The sequence below is a fragment of the Chanodichthys erythropterus genome, chromosome 6 (assembly GCF_024489055.1).
Source record: "Chanodichthys erythropterus isolate Z2021 chromosome 6, ASM2448905v1, whole genome shotgun sequence".
In the NCBI taxonomy this organism is placed as follows: domain Eukaryota; kingdom Metazoa; phylum Chordata; class Actinopteri; order Cypriniformes; family Xenocyprididae; genus Chanodichthys; species Chanodichthys erythropterus.
Genome location: NC_090226.1, coordinates 2,935,001 through 2,949,901, shown reverse-complemented (window position 1 = coordinate 2,949,901; position 14,901 = coordinate 2,935,001). Strand labels below are relative to the sequence as shown.

Below are 14,901 nucleotides of genomic sequence, written 5' to 3'. Positions count from 1 at the left end.
AGTTCATTTTTTTCCCTCATTAATGTACACACAGCAATATTGACAGAAAAACACAGAATTGTTGACATTTTTGCAGATTTATTAATAATAAAAAAAATTGAAATATCACATGGTCCTAAGTATTCAGACCCTTTGCTCAGTATTTAGTAGAAGCACCCTTTTGATCTAATACAGTCATAAGTCTTTTTGGGAAAGATGCAACAAGTTTTTCACACCTGGATTTGGGGATCCTCTGCCATTTCTCCTTGCAGATCTCCAGTTCTGTCAGGTTGGATGGTAAACATTGGTGGACAGCCATTTTTAGGTCTCTCCAGAGATGCTCAATTGGGTTTAAGTCAGGGCTCTGGCTGGGCCATTCAAGAACAGTCACAGAGTTGTTGTGAAGCCACTCCTTCGTTATTTTAGCTGTGTTCTTAGGGTCATTGTCTTGTTGGAAGGTAAACCTTCGGCCCAGTTTGAGGTCCTGAGCACTCTGGAGAGGGTTTTCGTCCAGGATATCACTGCACTTGGCCGCATTCATCTTTCCCTCGATTGCAACCAGTCATCCTGTTCCTTCAGCTGAAAAACACGCCCACAGCATGATGCTGCCACCACCATGCTTCACTGTTGGGACTGTATTGGACAGGTGATGAGCAGTGCCTGGTTTTCTCCACACATACCGCTTAGAATAAAGGTCAAAAAGTTCTATCTTGGTCTCATCAGACCAGAGAATCTTATTTCTCACCATCTTGGAGTCCTTCAGGTGTTTTTTAGCAAACCCCATGCAGGCTTTCATATGTCTTGCAGTGAGGAGAGGCTTCCGTCGGGCCACTCTGCCATAAAGCCCCGACTGGTGGAGGGCTGCAGTGATGGTTGACTTTCTACAACTTTCTCCCATCTCCTGACTGCATCTCTGGAGCTCAGCCACAGTGATCTTTGGGTTCTTCTTTACCTCTTTCACCAAGGCTCCTCTCCCCCGATAGCTCAGTTTGGCCAAATGGCCAGCTCTAGGAAGGGTTCTGGTCATCCCAAACCTCTTACGTTTAAGGATTATGGAGGCCACTGTGCTCTTAGGAAACTTTAGTGCAGCAGAAATTTGTTTGTAACCTTGGCCAGATCTGTGCCTTGCCACAATTCTGTCTCTGAGCTCTTTAGGCAGTTCCTTTGACCTCATGATTCTCATTTGCTCTGACATGCACTGTGAGCTGTAAGGTCTTATATAGACAGGTGTGTGGCTTTCTAATCAAGTCCAATCAGTATAATCAAACACAGCTGGACTCAAATGAAGGTGTAGAACCATCTCAAGGATGATCAGAAGAAATGGACAGCACCGGAGTTAAATATATGAGTGCCACAGCAAAGGGTCTGAATACTTAGGACCGTGTGATATTTCAGTTTTTCTTTTTTTAATAAATCTGCAAAAATGTCAACAATTCTGTGTTTTTCTGTCAATATGGGGTGCTGTGTGTACATTAATGAGGAAAAAAATGAACTTGATTTTAGCAAATGGCTGCAATATAACAAAGAGTGAAAAATTTAAGGGGGTCTGAATACTTTACGTACCCACTGTATATATATATGAGTGTGTATATATTTATATACACACTCAGCCTGCACACTTTCCACTGGGAGATTCATCATAAGACTATTTCAGTGAGCTGTTTAAAAAAAAAAGAAAATTTATTACAAATTGTAAATTTACTAATGTAAATTAACTAATACAAATTAACTAATGTAATCGTGACCAGTTACATTGTATAAAAATATGGGTTTTCCTAAAAATCAGTTCAATTGAACTCCAAACCAGTGTTGTCTCAATCTCTACAGAGTTCAATGTTTTTCCTAAGTTTTTTCGTTTTAACTGTAATTTTTCTGAGAATACTTGGAAATAACACAATTTTATTGCATATGCTGGACAGTTAGGTGTTAGCGTGGTCTTTGAAGGTATAACTCATACAGATGACAGAGAACTAGGCTAATATATAACAGAATAGACAAATAACAAAACATGTTCTCTCATAGTCTCATTACAACATCTTCTCAATGCAAACACACTCATCTTGTGTCTGGGAAGAGGCCATGATGAAATTCATTTGCTGGCAGTGTTAAAATCTTAATTATAAAACAGATAGTTCAGGTCCTTGACTCTGATTGGTTGTGCCACGTTTGAATCAGTTGTAAATAACTCCACAAACCTCATTAAAATATAAATGTTTATGGACTAACTGTTTTATAATAGCAATAAAGCCTAACTTAGCTGTTCTAAATTCACTGTAAAACACGGCTTCTTGGGGCGTATTGCTTTAAAAAAAGATATTAACCAGATTAAAAGATTTTTAGAGCTACTTATTCAGAAGAAAACATTTTGCATTTTATCTGACTGCATTAAATATTCTGCAGTGTGACCTTGAGTGGTTTGTTTGTTATAATGTGTATATCATTTGTTAATTTGAATTGCAGCAGTAAATTTCATTACATAAAAAAGAATTTCCAAACACACATTTGTTCTTGCTCTCCATAAACGCGAAACTCGCGCCAATTTCGCCAAATCTAACGTTTATATTTGAGGACTTATCTGGGGCGTGGTTAAGGTAGAGTTGCTATTTAAAATATATATTTAACACCAACTCTGTGTAAAGTATTAAGACATTACACATTTAGTGCCCCAAATTTTTACAGCGTGAAACACCATTGGCAAATGTGCTTAACAGTTTCATATTTTATAAATAGAAACGACTGTTATGTTTGACTCATATTTAACGGCTCTGGTTTGACTCATAGGTTTGACTGAGAGCAGAACGTCTCGAAAGCTGATTGGCCAGTGAGAGACTCGCCCTCTTGCCTGTTCCATTTATGCACAACAGGGGCGCCGCTTAACTTGAATTTATTTTATTTCTATATAATAATCATGTAAACGTACAAAGAAGATGTTAAATACAACATTTAATGACTAGTATTGATTTTATATGAGAAAAGTGTTGTATGAAAGCTGTATTAAATGTAAAAGCATCAACACATCTCGCCTGTCGTGAAATTCCCACCTTCACCGGAAGTGGTAGTTCTCCATTCATGTGATCTTGGAGAATACAAGCATTAAAGTATCACTTTAGCGCTACAGTTCCTCGGCAGGAGGATATATATCGTTTATTTTTTATTTTAAATAAATATAAATACATATATCATCTCTCATTCCCCTGTACATCCAAATTAAACATGCTACGAGTGAGATCTGTCATCTGTCAGTCTTGGAAGGGGTATGTATGCGCTTGCACATGGACTCACACATGACTTTCACTTTGAGAGAGTCTTCTGAAGCAGATTTGATGTCACCTTGTGCATTGACAAATAATAATCGTATGCTTGTTGTGCATTACTATATGATGGAAGCGCTGGAAGTTTGCATTTTACATGCAATTAAGTAGGCAGGCAGACTGTGTTATTATGTAATGGCTGAAGAAAGTTCAGTCCTCCCACTGTTAGGTTGGTGAGATCTGTTTGCACAAGTGTTTCTCACTGTTTTTACTGTAGCTCAATCTATTCATAAGCATAATACACATACTGAGACACTGTACAAAGGAAACATTGCCTTACTGAGTATGCATGTTTTTACAGGTGTTAGGTTCATTGCAATATAGTGATATTATTACAAAAGTTATATTTTATCATTCATATATATGTGTGTGTGTGTGTGTGTGTGTATATATATATATATATATATATATATATATATATATATATATATATTACTAATGCATTAATATTTTGTTTATTTCAAGCTGTTTAGGAGGGTTTTATTAAGTTTTTAACATAGTGATATTATTTAAAATAATATTTATATTAGCAGCTGTCCGTCAACTGGATGCATTAAAGACTAAATTGACCCAGTTGTCTCCTGTTACGGATTTACAACAGGTTATTCTTGCAGACATTCTGTCTAGATGATTTTATACAAGTTACTGATTGAGAGGCTTGTGTTTTGCATGACTAAACGAGACTAAAGAGAAGTATTGACAAGCTTGTTGTTTCTGTGCAGGTTCAAGACCTTCCCGTGTGCAGCTGTGGAGGTGAAGAATGAGCCCGTGCTTGGGTTTAAAGAGGACAGTAAAGAGAGATCAGACCTGGAGAAGGTGAAGCACACACATCACACACACGGACTCAGATGTCCTGATACACTGAAGCTGTGTGTCTGATTGATCATCTCTGTTTTACTTTGTTCATCAGGCGTTACAAAACCTGAAGGGAAAGACAGAAGAGATTCCATGTGTGATTGGAAATGAAGAAGTGTGGACTAAAGATATCAGATACCAGCTGTCTGTGAGTTAATCATTTCTCTGGTTTCTGTACGAACATGTGATCTGTAGCTCTTTTACAGTAAAATAGTCGTCAATACATCTGGAATAATTGATTGTTCCTCACAGCATGAAATATTGTGATTGTTATTAATATTGTGCCATACATGACATACATATCCATGATAGCTGCATGTTTCTTTTTTCTTTTCTCTTTTGTAAGTCGTTTTGATAAACATATCTGCTAAATGCATAAATGTAAATTTTTTCTCATAATAAAATTATTTCAACTTAAATCAACATTTAAGGTACAATTATCATATTATTGTTATTATTAGTAGTAGTATTGTTTTTATTATTATTACATTATTTCTATGTTGTACTTGAAATAAAATGATTTCAACTTAAATCAACATTTAAGGTACAATTATCATATTATTGTTATTATTAGTAGTAGTATTGTTTTTATTATTATTACATTATTTCTATGTTGTACTTGAAATAAAATGATTTCAACTTAAATCATTATTTAAGGTCCATTTTATTATAATTATTATTATTACTATTATATTTTTCTATGTTGTGCTTGAAATACAAATAATTTCAACTTAAATCAATATTTAAAGTTAATTTATTATTATTATTATTATTATATGTTGTACTTGAAATCAAAATAATTTCAACTTAAATCAATATTTAAAGTTAATTTATTATTATTATTATTATTCTATGTTGTACTTGAAATCAAAATAATTTAAACTTAAATCAATATTTAAAGTTAATTTATTATTATTATTATTATTATTATTATTATTCTATGTTGTACCTGAAATAAATAACTCAACTTTAAACAACATTTAAGGTCCATTTATTATTATTACTATTATTATTATTATTCTATGTTGCACTTGAAATAAAATAACTTTAACTTAAATATTTAAGGTCCATACATTATTATTATTAGTATTATTATAATTATTATTATATGTTTTCTATGTTGCACTTGAAATAAAATAATTTCAACTTAAATCAATATTTAATGTCCATTTATTGTTGTTGTTGTTGTTGTTGTTGTCGTTATTATATATTTTTTCAATGTTGTACTTTAAATAAACGCACCTCTAAACAATCACAGGTCAGCTTTATGCAATGGTTTTCCTTACAGTTTATATTATGTTACACTGATATACATATATAGATATTTCGTAAAGTTTTTGTTCTGTTAAATCACGTTCAGTGTGATATTAGTTTACTTAGTGATATTATATTAATTAGTTATTTTTTCTTCATAGCCCTTCAACCACTCTCACAAAGTGTCCAAGTTCTGCTATGCTGATAAGGTACAGTATGTGTTGTTTAGTGTAAATTATAACATCAAAATGATTAAACACTGCAAATGTATATGAGAGATTCACCTCACTTGAACTGGTCAGTTTAATGAAACCATTTCAAAGGTTTTATTTAGCATGGAATGATCATGATTTGCTCTGGTCTTTAGGAGCTGATAAATAAAGCCATCGAGGCCTCGGTAGCCGCTCGGAGGGAATGGGATCTTAAACCTGTGGCAGATCGAGCCCAGATCTTCTTCAAAGCTGCTGACATCATCAGCGGACCCAAGAGAGCAGAAGTTCTGGCCAAAACTATGATCGGACAGGTGCGTCTTCACAAAGACCTTTGCACATTTGGAGCCTGTTACTACTTGATCACGAGTTGTCTGATGTTAGCTAGTCTGTTAGACATGCTGGCTTTCCATTAATCTCTGAGAATCCATTCCTGATGCTCAGGGTAAGACTGTGGTCCAGGCTGAGATTGACGCTGCTGCAGAACTCATTGACTTCTTCAGGTTCAATGCCAAACATGCGGTGGAGCTGGAACACCAGCAGCCATTGGACAGCGATGGAAGTACCAACACCATGCTGTACCGTGGACTGGAGGTGAGTTTTCTAAATAATCAGATAATGATGTAATACATTTATTTGTGCAAGCCATTGATTGGGTATTGACTTGAATTGTGCTTGTTTTAGGGATTTGTAGCTGCGGTTGCGCCGTTCAACTTCACAGCGATTGGTGGAAATCTTGCCGGCACCCCTGCAATCATGGTTAGATGTCAAGTTCATTCATTTATATAGTGGTTTAAACGATACAGATTGTTTTAAAGTAGCTTCACAGTTATAAACAGGAAATTAATAGTGTTAATGTTGCAAAATTCTTCCATTATGAAACTCAATTTCAGCTGTAAAGCAGCTCTAAAAAGATAATAGTGTCATTATTCAGCTCAATGTTGACTCCGTTCAGTTCAATCACAGAATAAAGACAGTCAAATCGATATATTACTAAATATGAATCATCTTTTTAACTTGTGTTTTAAAATTACCTGTGTTAAAATCTGACATTTTGAGTGTTTTGGTTAATTTCTAACACTGACTTTGCCATAAATTTGTGTTCAGGGTAACGTGGTGTTGTGGAAACCCAGTGATACGGCCATGTCCGCCAGCTACGCCGTCTATAAGATCATGAGAGAGTCTGGATTGCCGCCCAATATCATCCAGTTTGTCCCAGCTGATGGTCCGGTGTTTGGAGACGCCATCACGTCCTCTGAGCACCTGGCTGGCATTAACTTCACTGGCAGCGTCCCGTACGTCTCTTTCAATGCCTGTTGACTTGGTCATACAGTATGCAATGTGATTGCGTTACTCTTATCTTTAGTATAACCTTCTGCCTGGGTTAAAGTTTGTCAGACTTTGTGGTTTTGCAGTGCAAAGGGAACGTTTAAACCCCTTGGATATTTTGCATGGTTGAAACCGAAAATCTGAAGGACTTTAACTGGCACAACTGTTCGAAAGTTAAGATTTTTTTAAGTTTTTGAAAGAAGCATCTTCAAAATCACTTTAAGACAAGTCATTTCACTCGGTGGCCATCTTTGAAACGCCTCTCAGGCATTCAAGTGCAGTTTCTATCTCTTTGAATGGGGAAACATCAAATTTTCTAAAGCTGTTCGCCAAGCTTTCGATTCAATTTTATATTTGAAATCACCAAATGAAATCTGACAACAACTGTCTCATAAATTTAGTTTCTAAACGCTCAAATCATGACAAAAAAACTGCATTTTACAGGCTGTAACAAGCTAATGTGCAGTCATAAGTCGTAAGTTCGCATCTGACTGGAACCGGAGCTTCTAATGGTTGCTGCAGTGATGCGATGACTTTACCAATCAGCGATCAGCTCTTATTTAGAAGGCGGGGCTTATTCCGCCACATTACATTCTCCCATTCATAATAATATGAGCACCGTGCGCTCATCAAGGATGCATCTATTTGATCAAAATACAGTAAGAACAGTAATATTGTGAAATTTGTTTACAATTTAAAAGAATTGTTTTCTATTTAAATACATATTTTCAAATGTTATCTATTCCTGTGATCAAAGCTTAATATTTAGTGTCACGTAATCCTTCAGAAATTATTCTAATATGCTGATTTGATGCTTGAGAACCTGATTATTATCAATGTTGAAAACAGTTGTATTTTTGTGGAAACTATAATATATATATATATATTAGGATTCATTGATGAATTGAAAGTACAAAAGAACAGCATTTATTTGAAAATTTGACTCATTTTTTATCAATTTAATGCGTCCTTGTTGAATAAAATTACTCTTATTTTTTTTAAAAGCTTTTGAACAGTTGTGTAATGAAGGGTGACATTTGATGTAGAAAACCCTTTAAAGTATTAGTTCACTTTCAAATAAAATTTTCCTGATAATTTACTCGCCTCCATGTCATCCAAGATATTTATGTTTTTCTTTCTTCAGTCAAAAAGAAATTGAGGTTTTTGATGAAAACATTCCAGGATTATTCTCCTTATAGTGGATTTCAATGGCCTCCAAATGGTTGAAGGTCAAAATTACAGTTTCAGTGCAGCTTCAAAGGGCTTTAAACGATACCAGACGAGGAATAAGGGTCTTATCTAGAGAAACGATCTGTCATTTTCGGAAAAAAAATTTAAAATGCACATGCTTTATATAATCAAATGATTGCCTTCCAAATGGTTTTGCCAAAACCGCACTGTCGTATTCTTCAAAAAGCTTACGTTGCCTTCCCTATTCTACTTACGGAAAAAATGGAACTGGTGCTGCGTTCGTACCGTAACTAGAATAAAGAAGGACATACAACGTAAGCTTTTTGAAGAATACGAAAGTGCGGTTTTGGCTGAACCGCTGCACTGAAACTGTAATTTTGACCTTTTGGACTCCATTTGGAGTCCATTGAAGTCCACTATAAGGAGAAAAATCCTGGAATTTTTTCATCAAAAACCTTAATTGCTTTTCGACTGAAGAAAGAAGGACATGAACATCTTGGATGACATGGGGGTGAATAAATTATCAGGAAAATTTTATTTGAAAGTGAACTAATCCTTTAAGATGTACATGATTTTAGTTAAAAATGACCTAACGGTGGTGATTTTTATATTGCTCAAATCTGACTTTCCTGTATCATCTTCAGAACCTTTAAACGGTTGTGGAAGCAGGTTGCCCAGAATCTGGATATCTACAGGAATTTCCCTCGTGTCGCTGGAGGTTTGTGTTCTCCGTTCTAATTCTAAATTCTAAAAAAACCTTTAAAACAAAAAATGTGAATATTTTTTTAATTTCCTGTTTCTCATGTATGTTTCAGAATGTGGTGGCAAGAACTTCCACTTCGTGCACAAATCCGCAGACGTTCACAGTGTGGTGACCGGCACCATCCGCTCGGCGTTTGAGTACGGAGGACAGAAGTGTTCGGCCTGTTCCAGGATGTACGTTCCAGACTCCCTGTGGCCTCAGATCAAACAGGGACTCCTGGATGTACACAAACAGATCAAATTAGGAGACGTAAGTAAGAGTTTGAGTACTAGTGATCGCTGAAGTTTCAGCAGATCAAGGTTGAGAGTTTTTATGGCTGCTCACTAAAGTGTTCATGTGACATTTTTCTGTTGTTTCATTTCACAGCCAGTCGAAGATTTCGGCACTTTCTTCTCAGCAGTTATCGATGACAAGGTACAAACCAGATACCTATTTATCCAGTAACAAAGAAAGTAAATGCATGACATTTTGATTTGCTTTTTTCAAAGTATTAAACACAATGTCTTTTATTCCTAAGTCATTCTCCAGGATCAAGGGATGGCTGGAACATGCCAAAACCTCTCCACATCTGAAAATCATTGCTGGAGGAAACTGTGATGACAAAAAAGGATATTTCGTGGAACCCACCATCATTGAAACCACCGACCCACAGGAGAAGATCATGAATGAGGTACAGAAACGGTTGTGTTTCAGTGAAGGCTCAACGGCTCAGACGAGGATTGCACTCGCACACACAGGCTCAGAGCGGTGAATGGGTGGACTTTAGTTTGTTTAGATAAAGCGATCTCTTCCATTTAACCTCATTTAATGCTTATCTTCACAAACGGATGGTCTCAGCTGATCCATTTACCACCCACAGTCACCGGATCTAGATATTAAGAACAATTATGTCACCTATTGCTTTAATTGACTACTTAACAATACAATCAAGTTTTGATTAAAGGAACAGGTTAAACTAGATTTGTAGACAAACTTTGATGTTGGCTTGACAATGCCGTATGAAAGTTTGAAAGTTGTATAAGCTTTAAATTTAGTGAAGTAGAGAGAAAGAAAGAAAGAAAGAAAGAAAGAAAGAAAGAAAGAAAGAAAGAAAGAAAGAAAGAAAGAAAGAAAGAAAGAAAGAAAGAAAGAAAGAAAGACATTGCTAGCACGAATTAACATGTTTTATCACATTGCTAGCATGGATTAACATGTTGCTAGCATGTTTTAACATATTACTAACATGATTTAACACTTTTCTAGCATGAATTAACATGTTTTAACACATTGCTAACATGAATTAGCATGTTGCTAGCATGTTTTACCATGTTGCTAACATGACTTAGAACTTTGCTAGCATGAATCTTTACATAGTGCTAGCATATTTTAACATGTTGCTACCACGAATTAGTATGTTAAAATGTTTAACAAGTTGATAGCATGAATTAACATTTAACAATCATGTTTTAACTTGTTGATAACATGAATTAGCATGTTTTGCTAACATGTTTTAGAATATTGCTGGCATGGATCAGCATGTTGTTAGCATGTTTTCGCATATTACTAGCATGATTTAACATGATAGCATTTTTAAAATGTTGCTAGCACATTTTAGCATTCTTATAGCGTGTATTAGCATGTTGATAGCATGAATTTTTCTTTTGCTAGCATGTTTTAGCATTTGTTGATAACATGATTTAGAACTTTGCTAACATGAATTGGCATTTTTTTAACATATTGCTAGCATTTTTAGCATGTTGCTATCACAAATTAATATGTTGCTAAAATGTTTTAAGTTGATAGGATGAATTAACATGTTGCTATCATGTTTTAGTATGTTGATAACATGAATTATCAGGTTGCTAACATTATTTAGGATGCTGCTAGCATTTTTTAGCATACTGCTAGCATGAATTAGCATGTTGCTAACATGTTTTAGAACGTTGCTGGCATTGATTGGCATTTTTTTATCATGTTTTCGCACATTGCCAGCATGATTTAACATGATAGCATTATTAAGATGTTGCTAGCATGTTTTAGCATGCTGTTAGCATTAATTAACATGTTTGCTAACATGTTTTAGAATGTTGCTGGCATTCTTTAGCATGTTTTTCGCACATTGCTAGCATGTTGCTAGCATGATTTAACATGATGGCATTATTAAGATGTTCCTAGCATGTTTTAGCATTATTATAGCATGAATTAGCATGTTTTCGCACGTTGTCGTAGGATAGTCATCAAGCTTTGCTAGTGATAGACAACATAAATACTCTATAAGTCTTATTGTACAAAATTTTTGACCCCTCAATGAAAGTCTATGGGACTTTGTCAAGCCAACATAATGATCGTTTTTACAAAAAAATAATTTTGATTTGTCTATTAATTTGTTTACTTAATTTAAAGATGTGCAAACAGAAATTATTATTATATATAATTTATATTATTACAATTATAAAGTTATTCTCTATATCAGTGTCACTGAAATGCCTCCATCGTAGTCTTGAGTTTTCTGTTACGATATTATTATATGTAAATAATTCATATGCAAAATAATGGGGCGGGGCCTGGTTGAGTTAGTTAGTAGTCTGTTGAAACTGGCGGTTATGTTAAGGGGCGGGACATTTCCCAAACATGCTCAAAGCGCTTAACCAATTACAACACACTGCTCCAGCTGACCAATCAGAGCACATTGTGCTTTTCAGAAGGCGGGGCTTCATAGAGAGAGGAACTAAACAGAGCGTTACTGACAGACTGGGAAGAGAGGAGCTGCAACAATGGAGAATATGAGGAAAATAATGTGTTTTTGAACATTCAAGCATGAAAATATATTCTAGTAGAGCCTTAAAATAACATCAAGACTTTGAAAAGGGGCATAATAGGTCCTCTTTCATTAAAAAAATAAATAAATATAAGTGCAAGTCAAAAACAGTGAATATAAAACATCTCATAATATTTATTCTTTGCTTTTTCAGGAGATCTTCGGACCCGTCCTGACAGTTTACGTTTACCCTGAATCTGACTACAAGAAGGTCCTGCAGTTAGTAGACAATACTTCTCCGTATGCCCTGACAGGAGCCGTCTTTGCCCAAGACAAGTGAGTGCTGCACCATGTCATTAGATTATGTTAGTATGCAAATTATATCCATTAACCAACCCAGATCAGCACATTCCCAGAGGAATGTCCAGACACTCATATCTCTGCACTAGACTTCTATATCTTTAACATACATTTATAATCTAATTGCTTGTTTTTTTCAGGGCTGTTATTGATGAAGCAGGAAAGGTCTTGAGAAACGCTGCTGGAAACTATTATATCAATGACAAATCTACAGGATCCATTGTGGCCCAGCAGCCATTTGGTGGCGCCAGAGCATCAGGTAAAACCAGATATCATTGACAGACTGAAGGAATGATCCAGATTCAATCAAGTTAAGCTCTACAGACTCAGTGGTATAATTTAAAGTCAAAATAATTAATTTCAAAACCCTTTCAAAAAGTCCATAGGACCAGGCAATAAGCATCAAAAACTCACTCTTTAAAAAGTATGGACAAAAGACTTAAACATTATACATGCTGGCATTAGACTAGTGTCATTAAAATCCCTCATTGCCCTTATCTGTGCAAATTTATATGCAGTTTTTCAACTTCAATTTCAGCGTGTATTTGCCATAGAATAAAAAAAGGTAATTGCAACTTTTTAATTTTAAAAAGTATGACCTTTTTTCAAGTTTACATCTTGCAATTTTGATTTTTTCTTAGAATTGTGATATATAAACTTGCAGTTCTGACTTTTGCAAGATGTGAACTCACAGTTGCAAGAAAAAAAATCCAAATTACCTTATTTTTTTATTCTGTGGTGGAGACAAGTTTCCATACATGACCACTTATTCCAAGAAAACTTTTTGCACAAGACAAACAATGATACCAGAAAGGAATTACATCAGTATTGCTTAACTAAAAGTTAATTCAGCTTAAAAAGTAGTTCTAACTCAAATAATAAAAAGGTTTTGCTGAATAATTAAAGTGTTTTAACAACAATATAATGCTTTTGGATGATGTTTTCAGGCACCAACGACAAGCCCGGTGGCCAGCACTACGTCCTCCGATGGACGTCCCCACAGGTTGTCAAGCAGACCCACGTGCCGCTTACAGAATGGAAATATCCCTACATGGGATAAGAGATCCTGAGTGTACCGCCCTGAATCCCTCCATCGAGACTCATAAAACAATCAAACCCCTTCTTAATCGTCCCATTGTGCTGAAAATGCCGTTGAGAGGGCCGTTAGACTGTTAGAACAAAAAACGCCCTCTGCTGGTGGTGCAGCCTTTAACATGAAAACCACCGGGACACCAGCTGGTGTGAATGTACTCAAACAACTGCACGTCTTTGCAGATTTCTGCTGCCTCTGGTGTCCACTTCAAACATCACTGCATTATTAATATGAAGAGATACTGGATTCAAACAAACCTGGGTAAATGCACTGAAATGTTTTCACTTTAATCTGTTATGATTTCACTCTGTGATTTTCTTTAAAAATTCACTATATCCAGAGAGTAAACTATGGTTTTATAACTGTCGAATAAGTGGAGGGAAACACTGCATTTGTTCTGTTACATTTATCTGATGCAAATTATATATGCTGTTCTAATTTAAATCTGTAGCATTCTAATATCATTTACATGTGAGTGTGAAGGCAAACATGAGGGAGTGTTTTCAGTTTTGTGAAAATGACCAAGCCAGCAAGGTATAAAATCTTGCCTGGTCAAAATATCTGAGAACTTACTGTGCCTCAATAAACACATGGTGTGGATGATGGATTTATGTGTGATTTTGCATATTAACAACTTTTTAAGAGCAGATACTATCTGCTATATTTCTTATTCAGACTTGCTGCCGACACCTTGGATCTTCAAACAGAGTTTTATCGCTATATTGTTTCGCAGATCTGCTCTTCAGACACATTCACACCTTACAGAATAAGGCTTGAGTGTAGTCTGTTTTGGAAGTCTACACATGATAACTTCTTTCTGATTAGTTAGGAGTAAATATCTTCAGTCAAAAAGGTGTTATTTTAGTAATATTTATAGACCAATTTGGAGCAGATGTCACAGTTACGTCACTTGCAGCTGTGTGAGCATAGTGGTGGCTGAAAAATAGCGGTAACAAGTGGAGGAAAATGTGCAAAATCCACAGAATAAGAGAAAAATGTTTTGTCAGAGTTGGAATGCAACAACACGCTGACATTCATGTTGGACTGAGATGATTAGTCTGCTAATAAAGCATGCATTTGATGTAAACAGTAATAATATTCACATATGCAGTTCATAGGGGACATGCATAGCAGTTACAGCATAAAATTTTACATAACTTTTTATCTCACAATTCTTTTTCTTGCATTTGCATGTTTATATCTCCCAGTTCTGACTTTATAACTCACAATTGTGTTTATATCACAATTCTGAGGTGAAAAAAGTCAGAATTACGGGATATAAACTTGCAATTCTGAGGAAAAAAAGACAGAATATATCATAATTATGTTCTTCCTTCTAAGAATTGTGAGATATAAACTCAGATTTGCAAGAAAAAAAAAAATCAGAATTGTGATATAAAAATTGTTTACAAACACAAAATAGGTCTCTACTATTATAGTGCTTATTAATATTTTGAGTATTGCATGGTTCTTCACACCTCAGTGCTTTATGACCTGAAGTGTCCTATATGCACAAGAATCCAAAGAACTGCTGAAAACGTTTCATCAAGTTACACTTATATAAAGTAGCTTGTGTCTCTGCTTCTCCTTATATGTGTTTTATAGAATCAACCACCAAGCAAACGAAGCGTTTTATTTGTGTTCGGTCACCTCTGGTTCTTGGCTCCCACAGTAACACATTCTTCAGGGTCTTATTATACGACTCACATCAAAGCAGCGTGGCACACTTCAGACAGACGCTTTATGGAGATATGGCTGTGGAGGCACACTTCTTTACACAGTAAAATCAGGAGGACGATGTGAGGGCCTGAGAACGCATT

The 14,901-nt window shown here is 35.4% G+C and overlaps 1 protein-coding gene across 2 annotated transcripts; it reads left to right on the top strand.

Moving 5' to 3' along the window:
• Positions 1 to 3,062: 3,062 nt before the first annotated feature.
• aldh4a1 (aldehyde dehydrogenase 4 family, member A1) lies at positions 3,063 to 13,682 on the top strand. 2 transcript variants are annotated; one of them, XM_067387085.1, is made up of 15 exons: positions 3,063 to 3,233; positions 4,013 to 4,106; positions 4,201 to 4,293; positions 5,561 to 5,608; positions 5,767 to 5,922; positions 6,053 to 6,202; positions 6,293 to 6,367; positions 6,716 to 6,903; positions 8,773 to 8,846; positions 8,944 to 9,140; positions 9,258 to 9,305; positions 9,409 to 9,561; positions 11,843 to 11,964; positions 12,129 to 12,247; positions 12,936 to 13,682. In XM_067387085.1, exons 1-15 carry the CDS (start codon positions 3,193 to 3,195, stop codon positions 13,046 to 13,048), a joined length of 1,671 nt encoding a protein of 556 aa, XP_067243186.1. In that variant the 5' UTR covers positions 3,063 to 3,192; the 3' UTR covers positions 13,049 to 13,682. The 2 variants fall into 2 exon arrangements, with proteins under 2 accessions (XP_067243186.1, XP_067243187.1); XM_067387086.1 differs by lacking the exons at positions 11,843 to 11,964; positions 12,129 to 12,247; positions 12,936 to 13,682 and adding an exon at positions 11,573 to 11,793.
• The last annotated feature ends 1,219 nt before the right edge of the window (positions 13,683 to 14,901 follow it).

Bases quoted from the DNA above. Each gene is read 5' to 3' on its own strand.
- aldh4a1 (XM_067387085.1), top strand. From the start codon at position 3,193: ATGCTACGAGTGAGATCTGTCATCTGTCAGTCTTGGAAGGG. The intron at 4,107-4,200 runs GTGAAGCACACA...TTTGTTCATCAG, and splicing joins AGAGATCAGACCTGGAGAAG to GCGTTACAAAACCTGAAGGG. The intron at 8,847-8,943 runs GTTTGTGTTCTC...TGTATGTTTCAG, and splicing joins TTTCCCTCGTGTCGCTGGAG to AATGTGGTGGCAAGAACTTC.